The sequence below is a fragment of the Trachypithecus francoisi genome, unplaced genomic scaffold (genome assembly GCF_009764315.1).
Source record: "Trachypithecus francoisi isolate TF-2019V2 unplaced genomic scaffold, Tfra_2.0 Lachesis_group15, whole genome shotgun sequence".
NCBI classification, from domain to species: domain Eukaryota; kingdom Metazoa; phylum Chordata; class Mammalia; order Primates; family Cercopithecidae; genus Trachypithecus; species Trachypithecus francoisi.
Genome location: NW_022681460.1, coordinates 90,119,182 through 90,144,775, shown reverse-complemented (window position 1 = coordinate 90,144,775; position 25,594 = coordinate 90,119,182). Strand labels below are relative to the sequence as shown.

The 25,594-nt window shown below is 35.8% G+C and overlaps 1 protein-coding gene across 2 annotated transcripts in view; it reads right to left on the bottom strand.

Moving 5' to 3' along the window:
* ME1 (malic enzyme 1) overlaps positions 1–25,594 on the bottom strand; it is a 216,267-nt gene that overhangs the window by 16,548 nt on the left and 174,125 nt on the right. For both annotated transcript variants that reach the window (XM_033235546.1, XM_033235547.1), the window contains exons 8-11: positions 13,313–13,410; positions 11,531–11,644; positions 2,110–2,215; positions 622–764 (exon numbers count right to left, since the gene is read on the bottom strand). In XM_033235546.1, the coding sequence (XP_033091437.1) occupies positions 622–764; positions 2,110–2,215; positions 11,531–11,644; positions 13,313–13,410 (461 nt within the window). The remainder of the gene's footprint in view (positions 1–621; positions 765–2,109; positions 2,216–11,530; positions 11,645–13,312; positions 13,411–25,594) is intronic.

Genomic DNA, 25,594 nt, shown 5'->3' with positions numbered 1-25,594 from the left:
TTATTTCCAAAATAAACATTTTAGATAGATATGACTCAACCTCTATTTTGTGGTAATGATATTTTAAAGTCTTTTAAGGGAAAAAGGCTCCTTTCAGCATATCAACCCAATATACATTAGTACAAACATGGTATAAAATAAATCATAGTAAAATATTGAAGCATTGAGGACGTCTATCCCAATCTGGCTGGATGTCAAGATAGTTGTCCAAATGTTCCACCCATAGTACCAAAACCCAAACCCAGGATTTAGCAAAGCAAAAATAAGGTTGTGGTTTTACATTGTATGCTTCAGTGTTTGGGAATAGCTAGTTAAAAGCTATTTTAATAAGCCTCTAGAACCAAGCTTCTTCCTTTCTATTTGACTTTTATGTGTAAATCTTAGATATTTCCAAATCGCTTATAGAAAATTATCAGTAAAACATTAAAATATGTATTTTATTTTGTTGAAGAAGAGGATTTATACAACATTCCAGAAAAGGAAATAGTTCTTATGCCTCTGATCTGTGTGCTTTTCTTGTATAATTTTTAAACTTAAACAGTAAGCACCTGAGATATCCTAGGCCTCCCTATAATGAATAAAAATGTGATTATTCAAGTATCAGTTATAGTTTTACTTTACCTTGGTTATTCTGTAGCACTGCTCTGCAGAACATTCTGCTTTGCTAGTTGGATTACTCAAAGCAAAAATAATAGGCCGTTCATTGAAGGCAGCCATGTCTTTGAGAATTTGTTCTGAGAATGCACCACCAATTGCAGCAACTCCTAATGAAGAAAAATGAAGCTGGTGATTAACATTATCATTGGTTAATTGACACAAGAAGACCATGCCCCAAATCAATGATATCTGTCATGTCATTTTCTAATAGATCCTAAACAAAATGCTGTATAGACTATTTGTATTTTAGTGACAAAAAGAGGTGTGTTTGTTAATGCCAACAATCCTTACAATCCTTAGGGTCACAAATCTACAAATACCTATTAAAAATTAAAGATAAGATTTGGCTCCTATAATACATTGAGTTAGTGACCAATCCCTTGGAAATTTGTATCCAGTATGTATACTTTCTTTATAAGCAATTCTATGAGTACATTTCAGTCTGTCAGGCTATAAAGCAATTAAGTTTTGCTATCACTTAAGACAACCATCTGATTCAATGGCAAAAGTAAAGTACCACCCATTGAAATAAATTTAACAGAAGAATAAAGCAATTAGCATAATGGAAATGAAAAACAATAAGATTATTGACAGAATATATTTTGTAAAAACAATATTAAACACTTAGTAAAGTTCCTGTCATGGAATAAGTACTTGTTTTATTATAGTTATCATCATTATTTTCAACATTGCCATCTGTTTCACAAGAGCTTGTTGGAATGGAGTATAATACAAGGTAAAAATCAAAATTATATATGCACAGCATAAAGATTCATAAATTCCTTTGAGTTTTTTAAAACCACTTTAAAGTCTTGCAGTGCACGTGCAATGTGTAAGTATGGTATTAAGTGCTATAAGGAATGTGAAGATTTGTGAAATGTGATCCCTGTCTTTCAGGAGGGTCTTATCTACCTGAGAGTTTCTCAACCTCAGCATTATTAACATTTTAGGCTGGATAATTCCTTGTCACAGGGGCTGTGCAGTGCACTGTAGGATATTTAGTAGAATCCTTCCACCGCCTCTATTGGCTAGATGTCAACAGCCCCTCCCTTTACTCCCCTTCCAACCCTGCGACCCCAGTTAAGACAACTAAAAGCTTCCAGACATTGCCAAATGTTTCCTGCAGGGCAAAAATCCCTCTTATTTGAGAACCACTGTCTATCTGGAGTAATCAAGCCTAGAAAAGTGCTGAATGTGCCAGGTATTAGCAGGCTGACAGTTAGAGGAGGGGGCCACACACTTCAGCTCAGATCAGTAAGAGAAAGAAGACAGGACTAAAGTGAAAAATCTAGGTCTCTACAGGGTACTGTCACTTGAGCGAATGTGTAGTTTTTTGAATTCAAAGGGGTAGAATTTCAAAAAGACTAAATTATACCTCAAAAATTGGTAGTAAATAAAACCAATCAAGTCAAAATAAGGGGCGGAGAGGAAGGCGGAGGAGAAAAAGTTTACCTATGAGGGCAGTTGGTTTTATTTCTTGAACAATGGCTTCTAGGTTCTTCATTTCTTCATGTTCGTGGGCAAACTTCTCTTTCTCTTGTGTTAAGGAAGCACGTCCCTAAGTAAAGCAAGTAAGAAAGAAAAAATTAGGAATCTGCCAAACATGTGCGGGTCAAAGAAATTTCAGTATATATATTACAAATATTTATGCTTAACATTTTTATGTATGATGTGTTACAGCTATTCTTAAAGTCTCTTCAATTGTCAGAATGTTATTTCATTCATTCTTTCAACAAATATTTATATGTCAATGTTCTAGGCAATGGCGATGTAACAGTGAACAAAACAAAGTCTCCTTCATTTAATTGATATTAAAAATCCTAATTTTACAGATATGTGAGAACTAGCATTAACAAATGGCAATGCAAAATATCATTTAAAGAATATTGTTTGCCACACATTGTGTTTTATAGCAGGTCTCAGAATCTGGAGTTGGCTTCAGCTGTAGCACTACTGATTTATGCCACTGACTCAGAAAAGAATTTGAAGCCATATTTATGTCAATGTTAGATTTTCTCAGTAAGTATTTGTTTTCTATGTTTTTGTTTTTAATGTTCTGATTATGAATATGCCACGTGTTATCTAGTAAACATCTAATTATAATATTCTGGCTGCAAATTTTAAAGATTTGACTACATAATAAATTACTGCCTAATTTTATATGGTACTTAATGACTTACAAGTTGTTTTCACATATTTCATTTATCCCCTCAACAATTCTGAGAAGCAGGACAAGTATAAGCATAGGCAATGGAGAATTTTACATATGTGGAAACAGATTCAGAGGCTTTAAGGGATTTGCTCAAGGCAAGAGATTGTACTGGAACTCAAAGCCTTTTCAACATAGCACAGAATCACCCTGGGCAAAAACTTAACAAATAGTATGTCATAGTTTTTGCAAGTTGTTAATAATGAAGATGGTACAATTTTCTTGCTTTAAAGGGTTATTATCATTTTATTTCTGTTTTTTTTGTTTGTTTGAGATGAGGTCTTATTCTGTCACCCAAGTTGGAGTGCCGTGGATCAGAGGTCACTGTAGCCTTGAACTCCTGGGGTCAAGGGATCTTCCCATCTAAGCCTCTCTAGTAGCTGGAACTATAGGTATGCACCACCATGCTTGGCTAATTTATCATTTTTTTAAAGAGATGGGGGTCTCGCTATATTGCCCAGGCTTGTCTCGAACTCCTGGCCTCAGGAGTGATCTTTTTGCTTCAGCCTCCTGAGTCACTAGGATTATAGGCATGAGTCACCATGCCAGGCTCTGTTTTTAAAAGCAATATACTGAATTATTAAAAAATTTGCAACATATGAACCTCTTTGTGCTTGTCTCCTCATCTGTAAATAAGGATAATAAGAATTTCTACCTCATCAGGTTGTTTGTGGGGTAAATGAAATGTAATACATGTAAAACACTCAGGACTGTACCTGGTTTATAATAAGAGCTCGATGCTAGTTGTTGTTGCAATTACAATTTTTGTGAAGAAGAAAAAATCATAATTCCAGCACTTAAAGTTTTGGTATATTTTCTCCTATTAAAAGTCTGCTGTAGGCCGGGCGCGGTGGCTCACGCCTGTAATCCCAGCACTTTGGGAAGCTGAGGCGGGCAGATCATGAGGTCAGGAGATTGAGACCATCCTGGCTAACATGATGAAACCCCACCTCTACTAAAAAAATACAAAAAAATTAGCTGGGCATGGTGGCAGGCGCCTGCAGTCCCAGCTACTCAGGAGGCTGAGGCAGGAGAATGGCGTGAACCTGGGAGGTGGAGTTTGCAGTGGGCCGAGATCACACCACTGCACTCCAGCCTGGGCGACAGAGTGAGACTCCGTCTCAGAAAATAAAAATTAAAAAAAGAAATGATTAGCCAGTTTTGAGAATCAGCGTACTAAATGATCTATGATATCCCTACCACATGTGTTTTTAAAAGGTTATGTGCTATGTTTTCAAAAAAGTATACAATAATGATTCTAAAGAAGAAAAGCTATAGAATAAGATAAATTGGAAGTCACAGCTTTTTTTGGTTGACAAACTGAGATATAATGAAAACTATTTAAATTGCCTAGAATGGGAAACAAATAATAAAGAAGACAGATGAATAATGTATGAAAAGAAAAAGATACATGCTTAATCATAAACATCTTTATTAATCATAGTATACGCACTGGCAGCTCCTAGACACTGAAGCCAGAACTTAGCCAGAAGACATTCCATCTACTGAGAAGCATAAATTACCCACGGCAACACCTTCAAAGGCTTGACTCCTGGTATGACTTACAAATGCCGAAAGAATGCTGAAAAAAGGCCAGGAATCATGAAATGGTAATACTAGCAATACTGAAGGTCTTACTTGGCAAAACAGAAGAATCAAGACACACACACAAAAGGTCTCCCAAGTGTGTTCTCTACCATTTTCAAAATTAACTTGATGATCTAGTTTAAAGAAACTACTGGAATGTGACAACCTTTTCTAAATCCGGTAATACTGAGGCAACTCCCTGTACCTTTGGACTTCTATTTTCTAGACTAATGGCTTATTTTTCTCTATTTTTCAAAATCTGATTTGGAATACATATTCTTTATGCCAATAACTTCAGTTGGTATGGAGATGAGTTGTCTTTTCCCTTTATTCTCCCTTTTCAGGATCCCTTGCTGAAATCTTTTTGCCTTCTTTTGGCAAAGTGCATGTGGGCACCTCTTACCTCAGAAATCCCAAATTCTATGATGCGTCTTTTCTCTCTCTCTTTTTTTCAAGAGTCTCTAATTACCTCAAACATATTATGGATAGCTGAAACTTTATTTGTGATATTATTACTTTAATCTCCCCTATCCCTTTATATTATGATTATTCTTACTATATCGTAGAAGATATAACCAGATTGAATTACCACCTTTTTAAAAGCACATATGTTTGTAGTGGGCATAGGGAGGAGAACAGGGGCAAAGGTTGCCAAGATTTTAGGCTATCATTCCACAGCCCAGGATAGGTATAAGTAAACTAATTCTAGATTACCAGTGATAAATATTTATTCCTTCCTACATACAGGGACTAGAAAAACTCTTCCACAAGCCCCAGTTGGACTACCTACCCCCAATTTACTGGCCTATTTTTGCTGTCATATCATTAGTTTACCAGAGTTGATCCTGGCCCCTCTTGAGATCTGTAGACAGGGTTTTCTCAGCACATAGTCAGTAGCATTTCACTGCAATTGTTGTAAATCAGGTATGTGCACTTGCTAAGAGTCCAGAGCTGTGTGTCCTCATCTCAGGACAGATTAAGCAAAGATAAATTATGTGACAAAAGTATAGTAAGGCACATGGAGTGTTTTTAATTTAAGATAGTAGGTGGTGAACTCCATCAGTATTTAATTTTGTATGTTAAAAATCGATGTTCATAATTTTCTAAGACTCACGCATATAATCTTTGGCCTCTGTTCTTTTTAATATCTACATGCATTGATCATACTCTATATGAAATGAAAAAGAGGGAGAAAATAATCAAGCCAGAAACTTTTTACCAGCTTACATAGTCTCTTTGGAGTTAGACTTTTTTATTAAACCACAGTGTATTATGTATGTAGTTATTAAACTACATAGTCTGTAGTTTCAAGCCCTCAACCTATAGATTATACTCTCAGGAATGAAATAACTATATTGTCAAAACTACCTTTATAACATACAATATACCTTTATTGACCATCGCTTTCTACAAGAGCTAACCATTTAACTATAAATCAGAAAAATACAGTAGAGCAAAATTATTTAAAACAAAACAAAATAAAATAAAAATAAAAACAAAATTCAAGCCAGTTTACGGCTTCATTCTGGGTTAGATGAAATCTATCCTTCATAAGGTCTGTTAATATCCTACTTTTCCTGGTTTAGTCTTGGTTAGACCTAATACCATAAAAACCCTAGAAGAAAACCTAGGTAGTACCATTCAGGACATAGGCATGGGCAAGGACTTCATGACTAAAACACCAAAAGCAACGGCAGCAAAAGCCAAAATTGACAAATGGGATCTAATTAAACTAAACAGCTTCTGCACAGCAAAAGAAACTACCATCAGAGTGAACCTACAGAATGGGAGAAAATTTTTGCAATCTACTCATCTGACAAAGGGCTAATATCCAGAATCTACAAAGAACTCAAACAAATATACAAGAAAAAAACAAACAACCCCGTCAAAAAGTGGGCAAAGGATATGAACAGACATTTCTCAAAAGAAGACATTCATACAGCCAACAGACACATGAAAAAATGCTCATCATCACTCACCATCAGAGAAATGCAAATCAAAACCACAATGATATACCATCTCACACCAGTTAGAATGGCAATCATTAAAAAGTCAGGACACAACAGGTGCTGGAGAGGATGTGGAGAAATAGGAACACTTTTAGACTGTTGGTGGGATTGTAAACTAGTTCAACCATTATGGAAAAAAGTATGGCAATTCCTCAAGGATCTAGAACTAGATGTACCATATGACCGAGCCATCCCACTACTGAGTATATACCCAAAGGATTATAAATCATGCTGCTATAAAGACACATGCACACGTATGTTTATTGCGGCACTATTCACAATAGCAAAGACTTGGAATCAACCCAAATGTCCATCTGTGACAGACTGGATTAAGAAAATGTGGCACATATACACCATGGAATATTATGCAGCCATAAAAAACGATGAGTTTGCGTCCTTTGTAGGGACATGGATGCAGCTGGAAACCATCATTCTTAGCAAACTATCACAAGAACAGAAAACCAAACACCGCGTGTTCTCACTCATAGGTGGGAACTGAACAATGAGATCACTTGGACTCGGGAAGGGGAACATCACACACTGGGGCCTATCTTGGGGAGGGGGGAGGGGAGAGGGATTGCATTGGGAGTTATACCTGATGTAAATGATGAATTGATGGGTGCTGACGAGTTGATGGGTGCAGCACACCAACATGGCACGAGTATGCATATGTAACAAACCTGCACGTTATGCACATGTACCCTAGAACTTAAAGTATAATAATAAAAAAAAAATCCTCAAAAAAAAGAAAACCTTGCAAACTAATTTCAGCCACATATCAAAAAGTTATTTTAATCGCAATCAAGTAGGCTTTATTCTTAGGATACAACACTAGTTCAACACATGCAAAAAAAAAAAAAAAAAATCCTACTTTTTATTTTGATGTTCTGTCTTAGCATTAATTTGGTTTATTAGTGAGAGTGAAATATTTATTTAAGACAAACATTAAACCTAGTTTGTTTTGTGGCTTCTTAGCCTCCCTGAAAATGCTCCATATCATCACTGCAAAATGCAAATACTTAGCAACATTCCCTTTTCATCTTCCTTTCACTGTCTTTATTCTTACTTTAATTTTTATTTTGGAAGGTTTTCTAAAACTAAGTATTAATTTTACATTAAAATGTATTAATATTAGTTGACACAATTACTATATAAATTATTTCCCACTATAAAAACTAAGGTATCTTATATTTAGTACTATATACTAAAGTATAAATATTTGAGTATGATCCATAACCAAGTAATTGACTTCAATTAACCTTAGTGATATGGATGAATTATTTACAATATTGGTATTCTATAGCATTAACTCTTTCCACTGCACATATGGATATAGGGTAAATGATGGAAAATGCTATGGCTGTGATGCTGAAAGTTGAAAGAGAAAATACGCTGGAATAATAATTATCTAGTGTGATGATGATATAACTTCAAAGATGAGCTGACTTCACAATTCATGTTTTAGTTTTTGGGGTGGTGTTTTTAAAAAGTGGAGTTTCACCAAGAAAAGTTTTTATTTAAAACTTTATGGTATTTTTACATTTTATAAACAATTACATTACAAGTTAGTAAAATTAATAAAAGTTAATAAAATTAATAAAAAGTTAATAAAATAATAAACAAGTTAATAAAATTAATAAAATTATTATTGGTTCTCAGGAGATGTAAAAGAATGAAGGACAAAAAACACAAAAGAATCATGTAAATTTAAAAACAGGATTACACGAATTTACTGGTTATTCTAAGACAGTTCTGCAACAAAAGTCAATATAAGGATTTTGACTGTTTAAAAGCATGAAAGAAAAAGTGATTGAAACTTAATATGTGTCTTTTATATTAAATAGTGTACAAGCTATTAAATATATAACAACCTTTTAAAATGTAACTTTATCTTGGCAAGCAGAATATATGAACTTCTTTATTTTGGCAAGTAAAAGACATGAAGTAAGAGAGACTGACTAGGTTTAGCCAACAACTTCACAGTTATTCCAAGCATTATATCCATGGACTCTGGAATCTCAGCTCAGTAAATGTGTGTTAAAATTATTCGGGATGCTAAAATATATATATATTTACACAGATTTCAGGTAAAAATATCATTAGAGACAATCAAATAAAACCACATAGACTTCTACGTTTTGGACTCTTGAATATTTTATATCCCTAAGGACAACAATTTGTGTAGCTTTCTCCACAGCTCCTACTATTCCTACTATTCACATGATGATGACCCCCAGATCCCTATCTCCAACCCAGACCCTTCTCCTCTGTATCAGTCCCTTATCTCCAACTGCCAATGGGACATCTCTGTCTGAGGTCTCCACAGGCACCTTAAACTTACTATGTGTGAAACTGATCCTGTTACTTCACTTAAATTGGTCTGTTCTTTATTCCTTACTAGACCCCTAACAAGTCCACCTAGACTCCTCCCTCCACTCTACCCTACTCCTCCTTCCATATTTCATCAGTTACTAAGTATGTCACTTCTATTTCCTAAATACCTACTGAATTAAGTTTCTTTCACTCACCTCCATGGTCACGCCCCAATTAATTTCTATCTGGATTACTGCAACAGCTTTGTAACTAGTTCTTTTTCTCAGTTTCCCCTCATTGCAATCCATCCTCCACAATGCCATCAGAGTCAGGGAGAGGCAAACCCCCCTGCTCAGGTTTCTTCAATTGCTCATCTTCGGGGTTCAGAAAATCCTTCATCTCTTGTCATCTGCTTCCTTTCTAATCTAATCTGTAAATGTCCCTTATACCAAAATATTTTATTTTGTACATGCTAGTTCTCCTGTCTGTAAAGCCACTTATTAACTCATTCATTAACAAAATATTTGTTGTCAGGTATGTACTACACATTGCATAGAACTTTGAAGATACAAAGAGACGAAAGACATCACCTTTAGCTTCTATCAAGATCTCTCAGTGAACTTGTCATCATACTTCTTTTGTTTCAGTTTTGTATATAGGAAATTCAAGATATCTATGGAGACCCTAGATAAACTCCTAACTCTTCCTTTCCAACTTAGCTTAAAAGACACCTTATCTTGATATCTTCCTCAGTATTCCCATCTTTTTCCTTAGTGCAGTTGGGAGCATCATCTCCTGTGCACCCTGACACCATGAACATATTTTTTATAACACTTTCATATGGTTCTAGTTCTGTAACTCATGGATTGAGTTTTTCTCTCTAGACTATGAGCTTCCTGAGATCAAGGGCTTTATTGAATCCCCAGAGTCTAGAACAACACCCAACCCATAGGTGATTTTATTCAGTAAATGTTCTTATTTCATGCCCACAATCTGTCACGTGATGACAGTGTACAAATTTTTATAGTTATGCTGATGCTTCAAAGCAATAGCAATTTTTCAGCCAAGAAATCCATACTGAAGGTCTCCATCTTTATATACACATATTTACTACAAAAAGTTATGCATATGTTTTTTCTTCATTTAAAGAAAAATATATCTATGTATACTGAATTTTAAAAACAAGTATTTTTCTACCTTTAAAGGAATAGATTACTAAGAATTCAAAATATATAAAAAGACATTAGAAATAATGTTTTAAGGTAATATGAATTTGATATATTTCTTTCTATGAGTTTTATATATAACTATATTTTAAATAAAAAGTAATACATACTATGGTATTTGTTTTTTTCACCTAACATTATATTGTGAATCCTTTACCATGTCATTTATTGCTCTTTGAAAACAATTTTAAGTCTATATAATATATTAATGCAGCTATTTCACAATTCATTTGACAATCATCCTTTATTTAGGTAAGTATAACATATCACTATTATAATTAATGTGTGATAAACCATATCATTATTGTAAATAATGCTGCAATAACATCCTCAAACATAAAACACTGTATACGTCTCTATCTCCATAGGATAGATTCTCTGAATGGAAACTAGTGGCTCAAAAATATAAACTTTTAAAGGCTCTGAATACACATAAAACAGCTTTCCAGAAAGTCTGTATGTACACATTCACATTTATTTCTATACTAAATTCCAGAAGACACTGCTTATCATTAGTTATTCCTAGTAATTCATCTTCACATAGGAAGGGGATTTATATGTACTTTTTTCTAGTAGTTTAAAGAATGATTGATATGCACAGGTGGCACAAGTATTAGTAATGCCTTATAACTATATAGCAATATGGCCACAAACCTAATTTTATTTAGTTCTCATAATAATACTATGAAGTAGGTACTATTATCTCTATTAAAGATGGGGAAACTCAAGCTCAGGTAAGATAACATTCAAACAAGCTATTTATCAAAGTTTTCTCTCAGGAATCCCCATTCAAACCCTTAAGAATTTGGTTGAGAGAAAGTAGCAGGTAAAGAGTAGCTGTTTCATTTTTTCCTCATTTCTTTCTAGCTAATGTACAATTTGATCACCAACTCTCAATAAAAAGTGATATATCTAGGTATTTCATCTGTATCATTATCAAATTGCTAAATTTAAAACTAAACTGGCCGTGTGCAATGGTTCATGCCAGTAAATCCCAGCACTTTGGGAGGCTGAGGCAGGAGGATCACTTGGGCTCAGGAGTTTGAGACCAGCTTGGGAAACATAGTGAGAGCTTGTCTCTACAATTTTTTTTTTTATTTTAATAGCCAGATACAGCAGCCTGTGGTCCCAACTGCTCAGGAGGCTGAGGTGGGGGTAGGGATCACTTGAGCCCAGGAGGACAGTGACAATGATGGCATCACTGCACTCCAGCCTGAGTGATAGAGTGAGACCCTATCTCGAGAGAGAGAGAGAGAGAGAGAGAGAGAGAGAAACTAATTCAAATGGACTGTCAATTCAAAGGGGTGTAAGGAGCCGATTCACATTGCAGATGGAATCTGTTCCTAAGCCATAGTTTTCCTCTTTATTCAGAAAAGTATCAGTATTACTGTATGACATGATCATTTGTATTTAATGGTTACTCTTTTAACACAGTGTAAAGGGAGGTTGTAGAAACAGAGTAGTCTTTAAGATGGTCATCCAGAATGGCATATTGATTTTTATTCTGGTTAAAAATGACAAATTCTTACCTTAACTATTAATCCTTTTGAATCAACTAGCCATATCTTTTTGATGGCTTTCTCTTTTGGTAAACCTTCTTTTTCCATGGCCATCACAATCAGGTGTGCAATCCCTAGGGCAGCCTCAGTGATGAAAAGAAAAAATTTTAAAGTTGTTCTACATGATATCTTATTAAGGGTTACATTTCACCCCATTTTGTCTTTGTTGGTGGGAACAAAATATTTTTGTCACATTTAGGTTAAGCCAAATAGCAATTATTTACCCTTTTTACTACAACAGAACCACTATTATGTGGCTTGCTATTTGGCCACAGATAAACTGGTGATATCCTTGATTGTCAGTGTATTTAATCCTGTTAATACAACCAAGATTTGCTCCAAGAAAAAATACTGAATTTAAAATAATGAACTGGTCAACTTTGCTCATTGAACTGTATTGTTTATTGTTATGTTCAAGCCCCTCTAATTGAATTTGAAGAAAGAAGCCTGGTCATTTGGATGGGAACTTGACCAATTAGGCAATAGAATGAAACTGACCAAAAAAAAAAAAAATCTGTGTCTCCAAGCATCTACTTACTCTTCTAATTTGGATACCAAAAGTGCTGTGAAATTTACTGAAAGATTAAAGGAATCAACTTCCTTGGTATTTGGTAAATTTTATAATTATCTGTGAAATTTCCAATATCTTTTCAGGGACAAACAAGTGCCAGTTCTGAATCATCCAACCATGAATTCTTCTGCCTAGTTGAGTATCAAGAACTGATTTATGCCATTCATCAAACCCTTTGAAAATTCAAAGACGTTTACTAAAGTTAAATACAGCATGTAATAATCCACAAAATAGAGAACTCAAATGTTAATGAGCTGTCATTTAGTCTTGATTTTTATTTCAATGTGAAAGTGAATTTGTGATTTCATTCTGAATACTTTCACATATTTGTATCTTGGCATTTGAGTTCTAACTTCACATATTTTGTTTTATCTAAAAACAAGCAAAATGAAAACCAACACAACATAAGCAAATATCTACCAGTGTAATATACTGTTTTGTTCATAGTCATATTCAATTTGAAAATTTAAAGTTTCTTGAAATATATATATATAGCCACAAAATATTTCTCCATTACTTACAGTCTATAATTCTAAAGAGATTTTGGCAGTTTTCCCTTAAGAAACTCAAACTCAACTAACATTTTAATTTCTACTTTGGGGGTGAATTATTATTACAGGAGTCTAGTTTTCTTCTTTCAGATTATTAAATTAAGCAAATAATAACAAAGCATAATTTGGTCTTGCTGCAGTCTCTTTCCAACAATTTAAAATATTTTGGGATTTTTGCATGTGAACAGTAATAATGTACTATAATGTACTATAAGTTACATAGTACATACTGAATTGTGAGTCAAATTTTAAAAAACTTGTATTTGTAACACTGGAGTATTCTAAAAGCCAGTATCAGATAAACCAGCTTAAATACTTAAAGGCTTGTATATATACACATACACTGGAAACTGTTCCTGTATGGCACCTTAGATATGCATAACAAATACCGATGGCAACATTTGATAATACTACAAATTTAAAACTGTGAAAAATATCTCAATACTTCTGTACTAAATTATCGTATGAATGATTAATATGTCTCAGTACTTAATTTGGGAATCTTCCATAAAGCCTACAGTCATAATATAATAAAAGTTTGAAAGAATACCTCAAATCTTGAGTTAATGAGCAATTAACATTAATTATATGTTAGTTTAGGAGAATATAAGTATTACACAAGGCAAATACCTCTCCAGCTCCTTGGAATAGTATTGTTTGATCAGACAGTTTGTTCTTGGTTATTCGAAGAGCTGCAAGGAGACCTGCAACTGCAACAGATGCTGTTCCTGAAACAAGTTATAAATATCCTTGAGTAATCTTCAAACAGATTCTGCCAATTTCCAAGCTTTTATTCACATTTTGAAATAATCATAAAACAGGTTAACTGGTACAGAAGAGAAACCTGTTTGTCTTATCCCATGCTTGCATATGAGATAAAATTCTCAGGCTACTGACATCAATATTTTAAGATAGCAGCTTACTACTATTCTTGAAAACTTCCCTAAAAGAAGATTCTGTGACTTATCTTAGTGACTTAATCAATGAAAGGATGGGATCTGGATTCCTCAGATTCCAGTTCAACAACCCACTGACTAGCTGAAAGAATTTAGAGGAATTATTGTATACATCAAATAGATAGTTTCCTCATATGTAAAGTAGTTTTACTTTATGATATAAAAGAGTAATACATGCTATTAGATTCTTCCAAGTAATTACTCTTGAGGTTTTGAAATCTATTTATCCCCTTCACACACAGAAGGCACATAGTAAATTATTGCTGATGATGGTATTGGTACTCATGATATTTTTGATACATTTGGAATTTAATGTTAATAGCAATTAAAATCTAATTATATTGCATTATTTAATAGACTTTTTACCTATGGCAATCACTGTGGATCCCAAAGGTGCTAGACAAAACTAATGCAACATTTCTTTAAGATAAAAATTGCATTTTCCTCATCATGTCTCATAGGCATAAAAACTTCACCAGTTCCAATTATATTACTTTACCATATAAGCATTCACAGATCACAGAGCAGTTTTCTTGCTTTGAGTGTAATTACACAGATCAACTTCTTTATGGCTTATGCCTGAAATAAAGCAGCAGCTTCTTGCGGCACTTTCCAGCTGTATCTATACTTTACTCCTCTAAGGTAATGTTCTACTTATAATGTTTCCTACATCACTCAGCTGGGTAGTAAAGCCTAGCTAAACATTAAATACCCTTATTTAACATTATGGTTAAAACAAAGATTAGACTAGGTTTGATGAGTGATACAACAATGAAGCATTACGGATGTCAAGTATCAAAAATATTCAACATTTCACTATCAGTAAATTTGTTCTATTCAATCTTTCTTGCATAATTAGGTAGTCATAAATAAGAACACAATAAATAATAATTGTTAAAGGCCTGTTTATCCCATATGTGTCTTTTATTTAGGATCACAATGTGTACTACAAAAATAAAATGCATGCGGCCGGGCGCGGTGGCTCAAGCCTGTAATCCCAGCACTTTGGGAGGCCGAGACGGGCGGATCACGAGGTCAGGAGATCGAGACCATCCTGGCTAACATGGTGAAACCCCGTCTCTACTAAAAAATACAAAAAACTAGCGGGCGACATGGCAGGCGCCTGTAGTCCCAGCTGCTTGGGAGGCTGAGGCAGGAGAATGGCGTAAACCCAGGAGGCGGAGCTTGCAGTGAGCTGAGACCCGGCCACTGCACTCCAGCCTGGGCGGCAGAGCGAGACTCCGTCTCAAAAAAAAAAAATAAATAAATAAAATAAAATAAAATAAAATAAAATGCATGCAATTTAGAGTCACTACTGCAATAATTATGAACTGTGCTAAGTCACATATTATGAAAAAGTCACTCTTCTATACATTATTTAAGGTGAAAATCTATGCAAAAATATGGCTAGTGTATGTAGAGAATATATCATGACATGATTAGGATATTTCCCCTATGCAAAATATATTCACTAGAGTAATAAAACAGATGAAAGAGAATTTAAATTAGAAAGAGAGGTATAGATATCCACTTACTAAATAAGAAGTTATTCAGAAATAGTAGCTTAAGCTATCTCTGTCTTGGGTTCTTTTGAAGTAAACTGGCCAGAAGTTTGGATCTAAGGAACTCTAAGCTCTCTTCCAGCTGTGAGATTCTATGATTTTAAGGGTTTCTATAAGATTTAACCAGTTGAAGCATCAAAGTTGAAGCATCATCAGCAGTCACTGTATTTGTATTATTATTTTTATTTACATAGAATTGGACATTTACAGTCAGACACAAAATAATCTAAAATATCCTAACTATTTGGTGCCTTATTTTCATATGGTTGTGCTAGATCACTCAAAACTCAAAATGTATTAAGTTCACATATTATATTTAAAGATATATTTTAATTTTTTTTTTTTTTTTTGAGACTGGGTCTTGCTCTGTCGTCCAGACTGGAGTGCAGTGGCACCATCTTGGCTCACTGCAAGCTCCACCTCCCAAGTTCATGCCATTCTCCTATCTCAGCCTCCCGAGTAGCTGGGACTACAGGTGCCTGCCACCATGCCTGGTTAATTTTTTGTATTTTTAGTAGAGACGGGGTTTCACCATGTTAGCCAGGATGGTCTCGATCTCCTGACCTCGTGATCTGCCTGCCTCAGCCTCCCAAAGTGCTGGGATTACAGGTGTGAGTCACTGCGCCCAGCCTAAAGATGTATTTCATATTTCCTGAGAAAATAATGTAAACACTAATCTTCCACTTATAGAATTAATAAAATCAGAAAGATATTTTTAGCGCTATCAAAAATTTAACTTGAACATGATTCTTGTACATGGCCTGGTACTACCTTGATTTAAATTTCATTGCAGAGAAGGGAATACATATAGAAAATTGAAATTTAATAAAACTGTACATTTTTACAATAAATTATTCCATAATAACTTTTACTTTAGGATTTAAAACTAGCTTTTTATAAATCAGACAGAATGTGTGCTTAGGTTTATCTTCGTACTATCAGTTTTATTTATTTATTTATTTATTTATTTTTATTTTGAGCCAGCGTCTCTCGCTCTGTCGCCCATGCTGGAGTACAGTGGCACGATCTTGGCTCACTGCAGCCTCCCCTCCTAGGTTCAAGCGATTCTTCTGCCTCAGCCTCCCGAGTAGCTAGGATTACAGGTGCCCACCACCATGCCTGGCTAACTTATGTATTTTTAGTAGAGACAGCATTTTGCCGTGTTGGCCAGGCTGGTCTCACATCCCTGACCTCAGGTGATCTTCCCACCTCAGCCTCCCAAAGTGCTGGGATTACAGGCGTGAGCCACCGAGCCCCACCTGTACTATCAGTTTTAAAGAGGACTTAACACTGTTAGCAAGATACTAAACAGATCGAATCTTTCTTAACATTTTAGAAACTTATGACTTTAACATAAACATAACAACATATGGTTGTTAAATAAAAGTCTCACATTTTATCAAAGAATAGCCTCTACTAATGCAATAATTTGTGAAATCCGGTTAAAATTACATATATAAGGCTGTGCGCGGTGGCTCACATCTGTAATCCCAGCACTTTGGGGGGCCGAGACGGGCGGATCACAAGGTCAGGCGATCGAGACCATCCTGGCTAACACGGTGAAACCCCATGTCTACTAAAAATACAAAAAAAAATTAGCCGGGCGTGGTGGCAGGCTCCTGTAGTCCCAGTTACATGGGAGGCTGAGGCAGGAGAATGGCGTGAACCCGGGAGGTGGAGCTTGCAGTGAGCCCAGATTGCGCCACTGCACTCCAGCCTGGGCAACAGAGCGAGACTCCATCTCAAAAAAAAAAAAAAAAAAAATTACATATATATTTAGTAAGGAAAATCAATATGTAATCAAATAATTATAATCCTCATGTGCTACTAAATAGATTGGGTATAATACGAGAACTAGAAGTAGCACAGAGAGGGGTGAATTTATCTAGGCAAAGGTCAAAGCATTGAGAGTGCATACTCCCTGAACACAGTATTGAAAGATTAATGTAAGAGTTTCAGAACCTCAGACAGGAGGATACAATGAGTAGAAAAAGCATATGCAAAGACATGGAGGCAGGGATGACTCCCTGTGAAAAATGGAAGATTGAACACACAATTAGTATTCCTTTCCCCAACAAACTCTACCAAAACAATAGAAAATTGCTTTTTTGAAAAAAAAAAAAATTAAAAAGACTAAGAGAAAAGGGTAGCAACAACATTTTAGAAGCTGACAGGCTTCTAAATGAGCAAATGGCAAATGACTTAGCAGACTTGAGAAAGCTGAATTGTTGGCCAGCAGTGGGGAATAAGTGACCAGACTGATCCAGCAAAACTCTCAAAAACCCAGGTATAAGCGGCACCAAGTGCCTCTGGAAGTGGTTTAAAGGAGAGGGTGAAAATAGGAAGCTGGTCAAAAATCTACTAAGAAGGCTGGGGTGCAGAGGTTTATGTCCTATAACCTCAGGACTTAGGGAGGCCAAGGCAGGAGGATTGCTTGAATCCAGGAGTTTGAGATCAGCCTGGGCAACATAGAGAGACCCATCTCTACCCCCAAAAAACCTTTTTAAAAAATTAGCTGGGTGTGACGGTCCATGCCTGAATTCCTAGCTACCTGGGAGGCTGAGGCAGTAGGATCACTTGAACCTAGGAGTTTGAAGCTGCAGTGAGCTATGACTGCACTGCTGCACTCCAGCCTGGGCAACAGAAAAAGATACTGTCTCAAAATTAAAAAAAAAAAAATATATATATATCTATATATATATATCTATACACACACACACATACATATCTGTTAAAACCCAGATCTGCTTCCCTCTCCTTCTAGAAGATAGCCAACTTCCCCACACTCTGGAAGTTTGAAAGAAAACTTGAGGCTCATTTTCTGGAAAGGGTCACTGGAATATAAGACACCAGGCATAACTGGGGACAAGGATGCCATATTGGAAACAAGATTAATTGAAAGTTTACATACTCAATACAGAGACCCTCTAGTCTTCTCCTACTTAACTCAAAGAACACTGGCAGAAAGGTAGTATCAGGAGAGAGATTGGAAAAATCTTTTCTGTGGAATCTCAGCAGTGTAAGAGAAAGAATCCAAAGAGACTGAAAAGGAAGATTACCTAAGGAAATGCCCCAACCAAGTCACCTTACAGTAAAGATTCAGAATACAAGCTCCATCTGTATAACCAGCCTTCCAAACCATAAAAGGAGAGGGAACATAAAACACATGTGAAACTGTGAGTAGTGCAGTGTTGCTGAAGCAAACACAAATTATTAGAATGCAAAGTCATATGAGGCTAGAGAAGTTTTGGGGTCAGATCATGTAGGGCCTTCTACTATATACTAATAACACCTATAGGTATATATGGCTATATATAATTATATTATAGGTAGCAGATGGTGTTGAAAGATTTTAAATTCAGAGACTAGTGGTGGGTGATGGGTTTGAGAGATTTGAGGCTGGGGGTATGTAAACGATTTAGGAGGTTCAATTTTGAGCTTTTGCACAAAGCTTGTGCTTCCTGTTATGTGTTATTCTGGTGGCAATATCAAGAAATAGTTACATATAATCTGCGCCACAGAAAAATATTTAGAATTTTAAAACGTAGCTGTATTGAGGTCATGAGGAATGATAACATTATTCAGAGTGAGTGGCTAAAGGAGAGAACCTAAATGAACATGGACGTTTAAGGAATAGAGGGCAGAAAAATGTGATATGGGGAAGACGACAGAAAAAAAAATGGTCAAAGAGGTAAGAGAAAGTAAGAGAGCATACAGTTACCTGAAAACAGAGAGAAGTAGTGACAAAGAACAAAGGTCAATCAAGAAAGGAAATGAAAAATTACTATTAGATCTTGCAATCACATCACTTGTGACCTATCAGAGAGCTGTTTTTAGTGGCATGCACGTTAGGGCTGAGGATGTATGGCAGTATTCTGAGGAAGAAATAAAAGGTGAAGAACAGGGATAGCAGCTGTGCAGTACTCCTTGGAGAAGTTTAGATAAGAAAAGGAAGAATGGGATGAGGATGGAGATGGGGTGGGAGGGAAACAAAATCGAAGCAAGTATCTTATTTTTAAGTTTTTAAGTGAAGAAGGACACGGGTTGCTGGAGGGAAGAAAGTAGAATTGAGGCAATAATTTTAAGACTTAAAGCAATTTAAATATGGTCTATGGTCATAGACTAAGGGGAAGAAGGCAATAGAGAAAAAGAGGTTGAAGTTACAGAAAATTAGTTTCTCACTTGCTGTTTAATAAATTTTTTAAAACTTAATAGTAAGGCTAAACTCCAAAAATATGTTTACTGGCCATGGCATTCTTTTGTGATTTTGATCTTTTCAATTATCAAAGCATTCAGTATAAGATTTCACTATATTTACAACAATGTAGCCTAATATATTAAATGTATTTTTTAAAAAATACTAATAGTCAAACTAGTTTATTATGGCAAAAATTTCTATGTGCAATATTTAGAGTGTCATGTTACAGAGTAGTCATTCCAGAGGCTATTATGAAAAGAAAAATTTCTTTTTTAACTTACTTTAAATGACTAGAGTTTGAAACCTTATTTTTTTCAGTCTGAATTTGCTGAATTCTGATTGTCTTCAGATTATATAATTACATGGCCAATTTCTTAATAGATTCAATTTGTACATTTTTTCCAGTTTAAAACAATTTATAATGACAATGCATTCATGTCTAAAATACATTTTGAACCAAAATCTATATTATTTAAGGTTATTTTAGATAACTGACTTAGTAGAATTCTAAGTATATGTAATTTTCATCAAATACTTTTCATAAATCATATCTTTAAATAACACATCTGTTAAAAAAAAAAAAAGAGAGAAGAGTCCACCCAAGGGTCCAGTGTAAACACATTTATTTACAAGGTAAGGCTGTAATGGTTAATTATTTTTGTTGGCACTGGAATGCAATTTCTGTGCCTGCAGAGAGGAAAGTATTAAATCTGTGGGCATAATGGTAAGAATATAAGGTTAAAAAGGTAAAAAAGAACCATACGGAGAAAATGTGTCATAAGAGCACAATTTTATATGATGCGCACAAAATGGTTTGGTCGTTTCTAGTCAGAACCCCAATAACTTGTCAAAAGTTTTCTCTAGTCACAAATTAGACATATTTTTCTCAAACCTATCTCTTTGTTTCCTAAGGCAGTAATAGTTTAAAATTCCTATATGGAAATAAATAGACTATATATGTGCAGATTATATTTTAGGCCAAATTAGTCATAGTGAAAAACTAGTTATTTAATGCCTCTACTGTGGTGAACTGCTTGGGGGAAATATTCTGCTATGGATCCTCAGGGCTCCTTCATACACGGCTCTTGACCTAGGCTTGGCTCCTGCTTCTGATATCCTGTGCTCCAGACTTTAATTCTGATATACCCCAGAGCCTGACCTCTAAATTCCTGGCCTTGATGGATAGAAATCCTGACCCTAATTGCTTGTTTTGTTTGATAATTTGAATTTAGCATTCGTTTTCTTAAACTGAACTCTGTTTCCTATTAACTCTGCATGATGATTCAAAATTATTTAATACTGGTCTTTAACTTTGTATGGATATTTAATGAGACCCACAAAATCAGAAGATATACAATATTAAAGTAATTCTATAGTTTTGTTCAACAGTTTACTGGTGGCTGTTTTAGAGAACACTGCAAAACGAATTGACAAGTGACTTAAAAACACTGGTCTACAAAGCATGTATTTGTAGTACCAAAGGCACTTAATCATTATTATACATGGTATCTTCAAGTTAGTATGCAATACTGATACGGTGTGGCTCTGCGTCCCCACCCAAATCTCATCTTGAGTTGTAATCTCCACATGTTGAGGGAGGGACTTGTAGTCCCCATGTGTCGAAGGAGGGAGGTGATTGGATCATGGGTGCGGTTTCACCCATACTGTTCTTGTGATAGTGAGTGAGTTCTCAGGAGACCTAATGGTTTTATAAGTGGTTGGAAGTTCTTCCTTCTCTCATGTTGCCTTGTGAAGAAGGTGCTTGCTTCCCCTTTGCCTTCTACCATGATTGTTAAGTTTCCTGAGGCCTCCCCAGCCATAAGAAAGTGTGAGTCCATTAAACCTCTTTCCTTTATATAAATTACCCAGTCTCAGGAAAATTCTCTGTAGCAGTGTGAAAATAGACTAATGCAAATAACATTAAAATCAGGCTATCTTTCTATAGCTCACAATTCTTAACACCTGGAAATTTCCAAATTATTCCATTTCTGAAATCCTATAAATATTCACTTTTATGAATACTCAAAAAGAAATTTAATAAAAAAAGAATAAAATACAGTTCATATAACTGAAGCAGGTTTTGTCATGAAAGTTGGCACTGAAGGAACAATGTAATTAACATCACAAAGAATTTGGGGAAAAGAAAGATTTGACCAATTACTTTCATGTATCTCAAAAAGACTAAAGACTCAGGATTTTTAAAGTCGTTAAATGTATATAGCTGCAATACTAAATACTTAAGCACAGTGAATTTAAAAAATTATTTTATGTATATATTTTTTCTTTTTTCTTTTTCTTTTTTTTTGAGATGGAGTCTCACTCTGTTGCCCAGGCTATAGCACAATCTTGGCTCACTGAAACCTCTGCCTCCCAGGTTCAAGTGATTCTTCCGCTTCAGCCTCCCTAGTAGCTGGGACTACAGGTATGCACCACCATGTCCTGCTAATTTTTGTATTTTTAGTAGAGACAGGACTTCACCATATTGGCCAGGCTGGTCTTGAACTCCTGACTTTGTGATCCGCCCGCCTTGGCCTCCCAAAGTGCTGAGATTACAGGTGTGAGCCACTGTGCCTGGCCTAAAAATTATTATTTATAAAGTACCTTTCAGTTTATAGGGTATTTCTACAAATAATTATTTTGTCCGCAATGTAAACTCCATGAGAGAAACATTATCCTCCCCATTTTACATTTAAATTTTCTTTGATCATCTCATTTCCAGTAGCATTCACCTTTATTCCACTTTGGCCGACTTCCTTCTAAATTTCATCTTGGTGCTTGCCATCACTCAGAACCAATCCTTGAAAGTATTGCATCAGAATACTTTACTCATGGTCTACAGTCTCCTATCTTCCCAGGTCTCTTATTCAATCATCCTTATTATACCCATGCTTCAACCCTACTGGAATGTCAAGGCCTTTCCCCCATCTAACTGTCTTTTTATCTTCACTTCCTTCTCTATCCAGCTTAGTGTCATGGTCATCACTTTAACCTTAGCTCTTATCCCATTGTCCTTTCTTTGCACAAATACAATAAAATATCTAACATAGATGAATCCAGCTGTTCACTGTGGCCTTGCCTCTTCCTGAACTGTTGAACTCAAGCTGCTCAGCCAGCATCATGATACATTTACGATATTAATTTCAATTAAATCTGCAGTGTCCGCTGACTGAATCCTTTTATGTTTCATAATCCGTTGGCTCTCTAGTTCTCTACAATAGTTCTTTCAGATCTGTTTTTTTCTTTAATTTTCCTCAAGCTTCCAATCCTGTTATTTCAAAGAAAAATTGGAGACTGTTACATATATTTTTTGTTTTCCTCAAACTTCTGATCTATTGTTTCAAAGAAAAAAATAGAAGCTGTTATGTAACTTTCTGCCACAGGTAAGAAATTAAACACAGAGAAGTTATGTAGATTGGTCAAAGTCCATAGCTAGCAAAGGGCAAAGCAAATCAGTATGACTTTATAGTCCATGCTCTTAACATCTACATGTAAGAGTGTCTCCCACTTTATCCATTTCAGTTTCTGCCCTGCCATTCTTCTAGTTTTTCAAGGCAAAAGCCTAGGCTCCATCCTTGGATCCTTCTTCATCTTCACTATCAACAACTAATTATCTGTCTACTTCTAACTTCACTAGCACTTTCTTAGAGCAAGATGCCATCATCATGGATTTCACCAATAGCCTTCAAACTCAGTCCTGTTCTCCAATTCAATCCTGTTCTCTAGACTGAAGACAGTGTAATCTTTCCAAATGCAAACCTATCCGAGCCAACCTACCAACTCCTTAGTTCAACTCTCACCAACTCCTTCATGTTTAATTCTTTAGATCAAAAGTTGGCAAACTCTTTTCATAGAAGGCAAGAGAGTAAATATTTTAGGGCTTGTGTGCCATTCAGTGTCTATCCCAGACTTAATTCTGCTATTCGGCATGAAAGCCACTGTAAACAATATATAAACAAGTGGGCATGGCTATGTTGCAATAAACTTCACAAAAACAGGCAGTGGGCTAGATTTGGCTCACAGGCTGTAGTTTGCCATCTCCTGCTTTAGACATATTACATTGATTTGTTCCACTAATATTAAATACTTTCTGTGGGCTTGGGGCTGTGTTAATGACAAGTTAATGATACAGTGATGAGCAAAATAGCCATGTTTCCTGCCTTCACAGAGCTTAAAATTTAGTTGGGATGGAGATACTAATTTTTTTTTAATTGCATAAATAGATCAGGCATGGTGGCTTATGCCTGTAATCCCACCACTTCGAGAGGCTGAGGCAGGCAGATCACTTGAGTTCAGGCATTCAAGACCAGCCTGGCCAATGTGGCAAAATCCCATCTCTACTAAAAATACAAAAATTAGCTGGGCACAGTGGCATGCACCTGTAATCCCAGTTACTCAGGAAGCTGAGGCAAGAGAATCACTGGAACCCAGGAGCAGAGGTTGCAGTGAGCCAAGAATGCACCACTGCACTCCAGTCTGGGCAATAAAGCAAGACTCTGTCTCAAAAAATTTGCATAAATATATAACCATGCTACTATGATAAGGAAAAAAGAAAAATAATTACTGCTATGGCAGCCTATGAGGTGGAACTGACCCAGACCCAGAAATTCAGAAGGGTTTACTGACGAATGTCATAATTGAGATGAGATTTGAAAAGGGGAAGAAAGGGTATTCTAGAAAGAGAGATCAACATTTGGCTAGACCCTTAAATAGGAGGAAACCTGGCTTATTTCAGGAACTGAGAAGGGATGTGTGGCTAGAATGGCTGAAGAGAGAAACAGGGGTCAGACCACGCATTTTGACCACATTCAGGATTTTCATCTTTATCCTAAGTACAATGAAAATCCATCATCCTGTCTTTGGTTCTGTTTATATGCTGGATTACGTTTATTGATTTGCGAATGTTGAACCAGCCTTGCATCCCAGGGATGAAGCCCACTTGATCATGGTGGATAAGCTTTTTGATGTGCTGCTGAATCCGGTTTGCCAGTATTTTATTGAGAATTTTTGCATCGATGTTCATCAGGGATATTGGTCTAAAATTCTCTTTTTTTGTTGTGTCTCTGCCAGGCTTTGGTACCAGGATGATGTTGGCCTCATAAAATGAGTTAGGGAGGATTCCCTCTTTTTCTATTGATTGGAATAGTTTCAGAAGGAATAGTACCAGCTCTGCTTTGTACCTCTGGTAGAATTGAGCTGTGAATCCATCTGGTCCTGGACTTTTTTTCGTGGGTAGGCTATTAATTGTTGCCTCAATTTCAGAGCCTGCTATTGGTCTATTCAGGGATTCAACTTCTTCCTGGTTTAGTCTTGGGAGAGTGTAAGTGTCCAGGAAATTATCCATTTCTTCTAGATTTTCTAGTTGATTTGCGTAGAGGCATTTATAGTATTCTCTGATGGTTGTTTGTATTTCTGTGGGGTCGGTGGTGATATCCCCTTTATCATTTTTTATTGCGTCTATTTGATTCCTCTCTCTTTTCTTCTTTATTAGTCTTGCTAGCGGTCTGTCAATTTTGTTGATCTTTTCAAAAAACCAACTCCTGGATTCATTGATTTTTTGGAGGGTTTTTTGTGTCTCTATCTCCTTCAGTTCTGCTCTGATCTTAGTTATTTCTTGCCTTCTGCTAGCTTTTGAATGTGTTTGCTCTTGCCTCTCTAGTTCTTTTAATTGTGATGTTAGAGTGTCAATTTTAGATCTTTCTTGCTTTCTCTTGTGGGCATTTAGTGCTATAAATTTCCCTCTACACACTGCTTTAAATGTGTCCCAGAGATTCTGGTATGTTGTATCTTTGTTCTCATTGGTTTCAAAGAACATCTTTATTTCTGCTTTCATTTCGTTATGTACCCAGTAGTCACTCAGGAGCAGGTTGTTCAGTTTTCATGTAGTTGAGCAGCAGCCATAAAAAAGGATGAGTTTGCGTCCTTTGTAGGGACATGGATGCAGCTGGAAACCATCATTCTTAGCAAACTATCACAAGAACAGAAAACCAAACACCGCATGTTCTCACTCATAGGTGGGAACTGAACAATGAGATCACTTGGACTCGGGAAGGGGAACATCACACACTGGGGCCTATCATGGGGAGGGGGGAGGAGGGAGGGATTGCATTGGGGAGTTACACATGATATAAATGATGAATTGATGGGTGCTGACGAGTTGATGGGTGCAGCACACCAACATGGCATAAGTATACATATG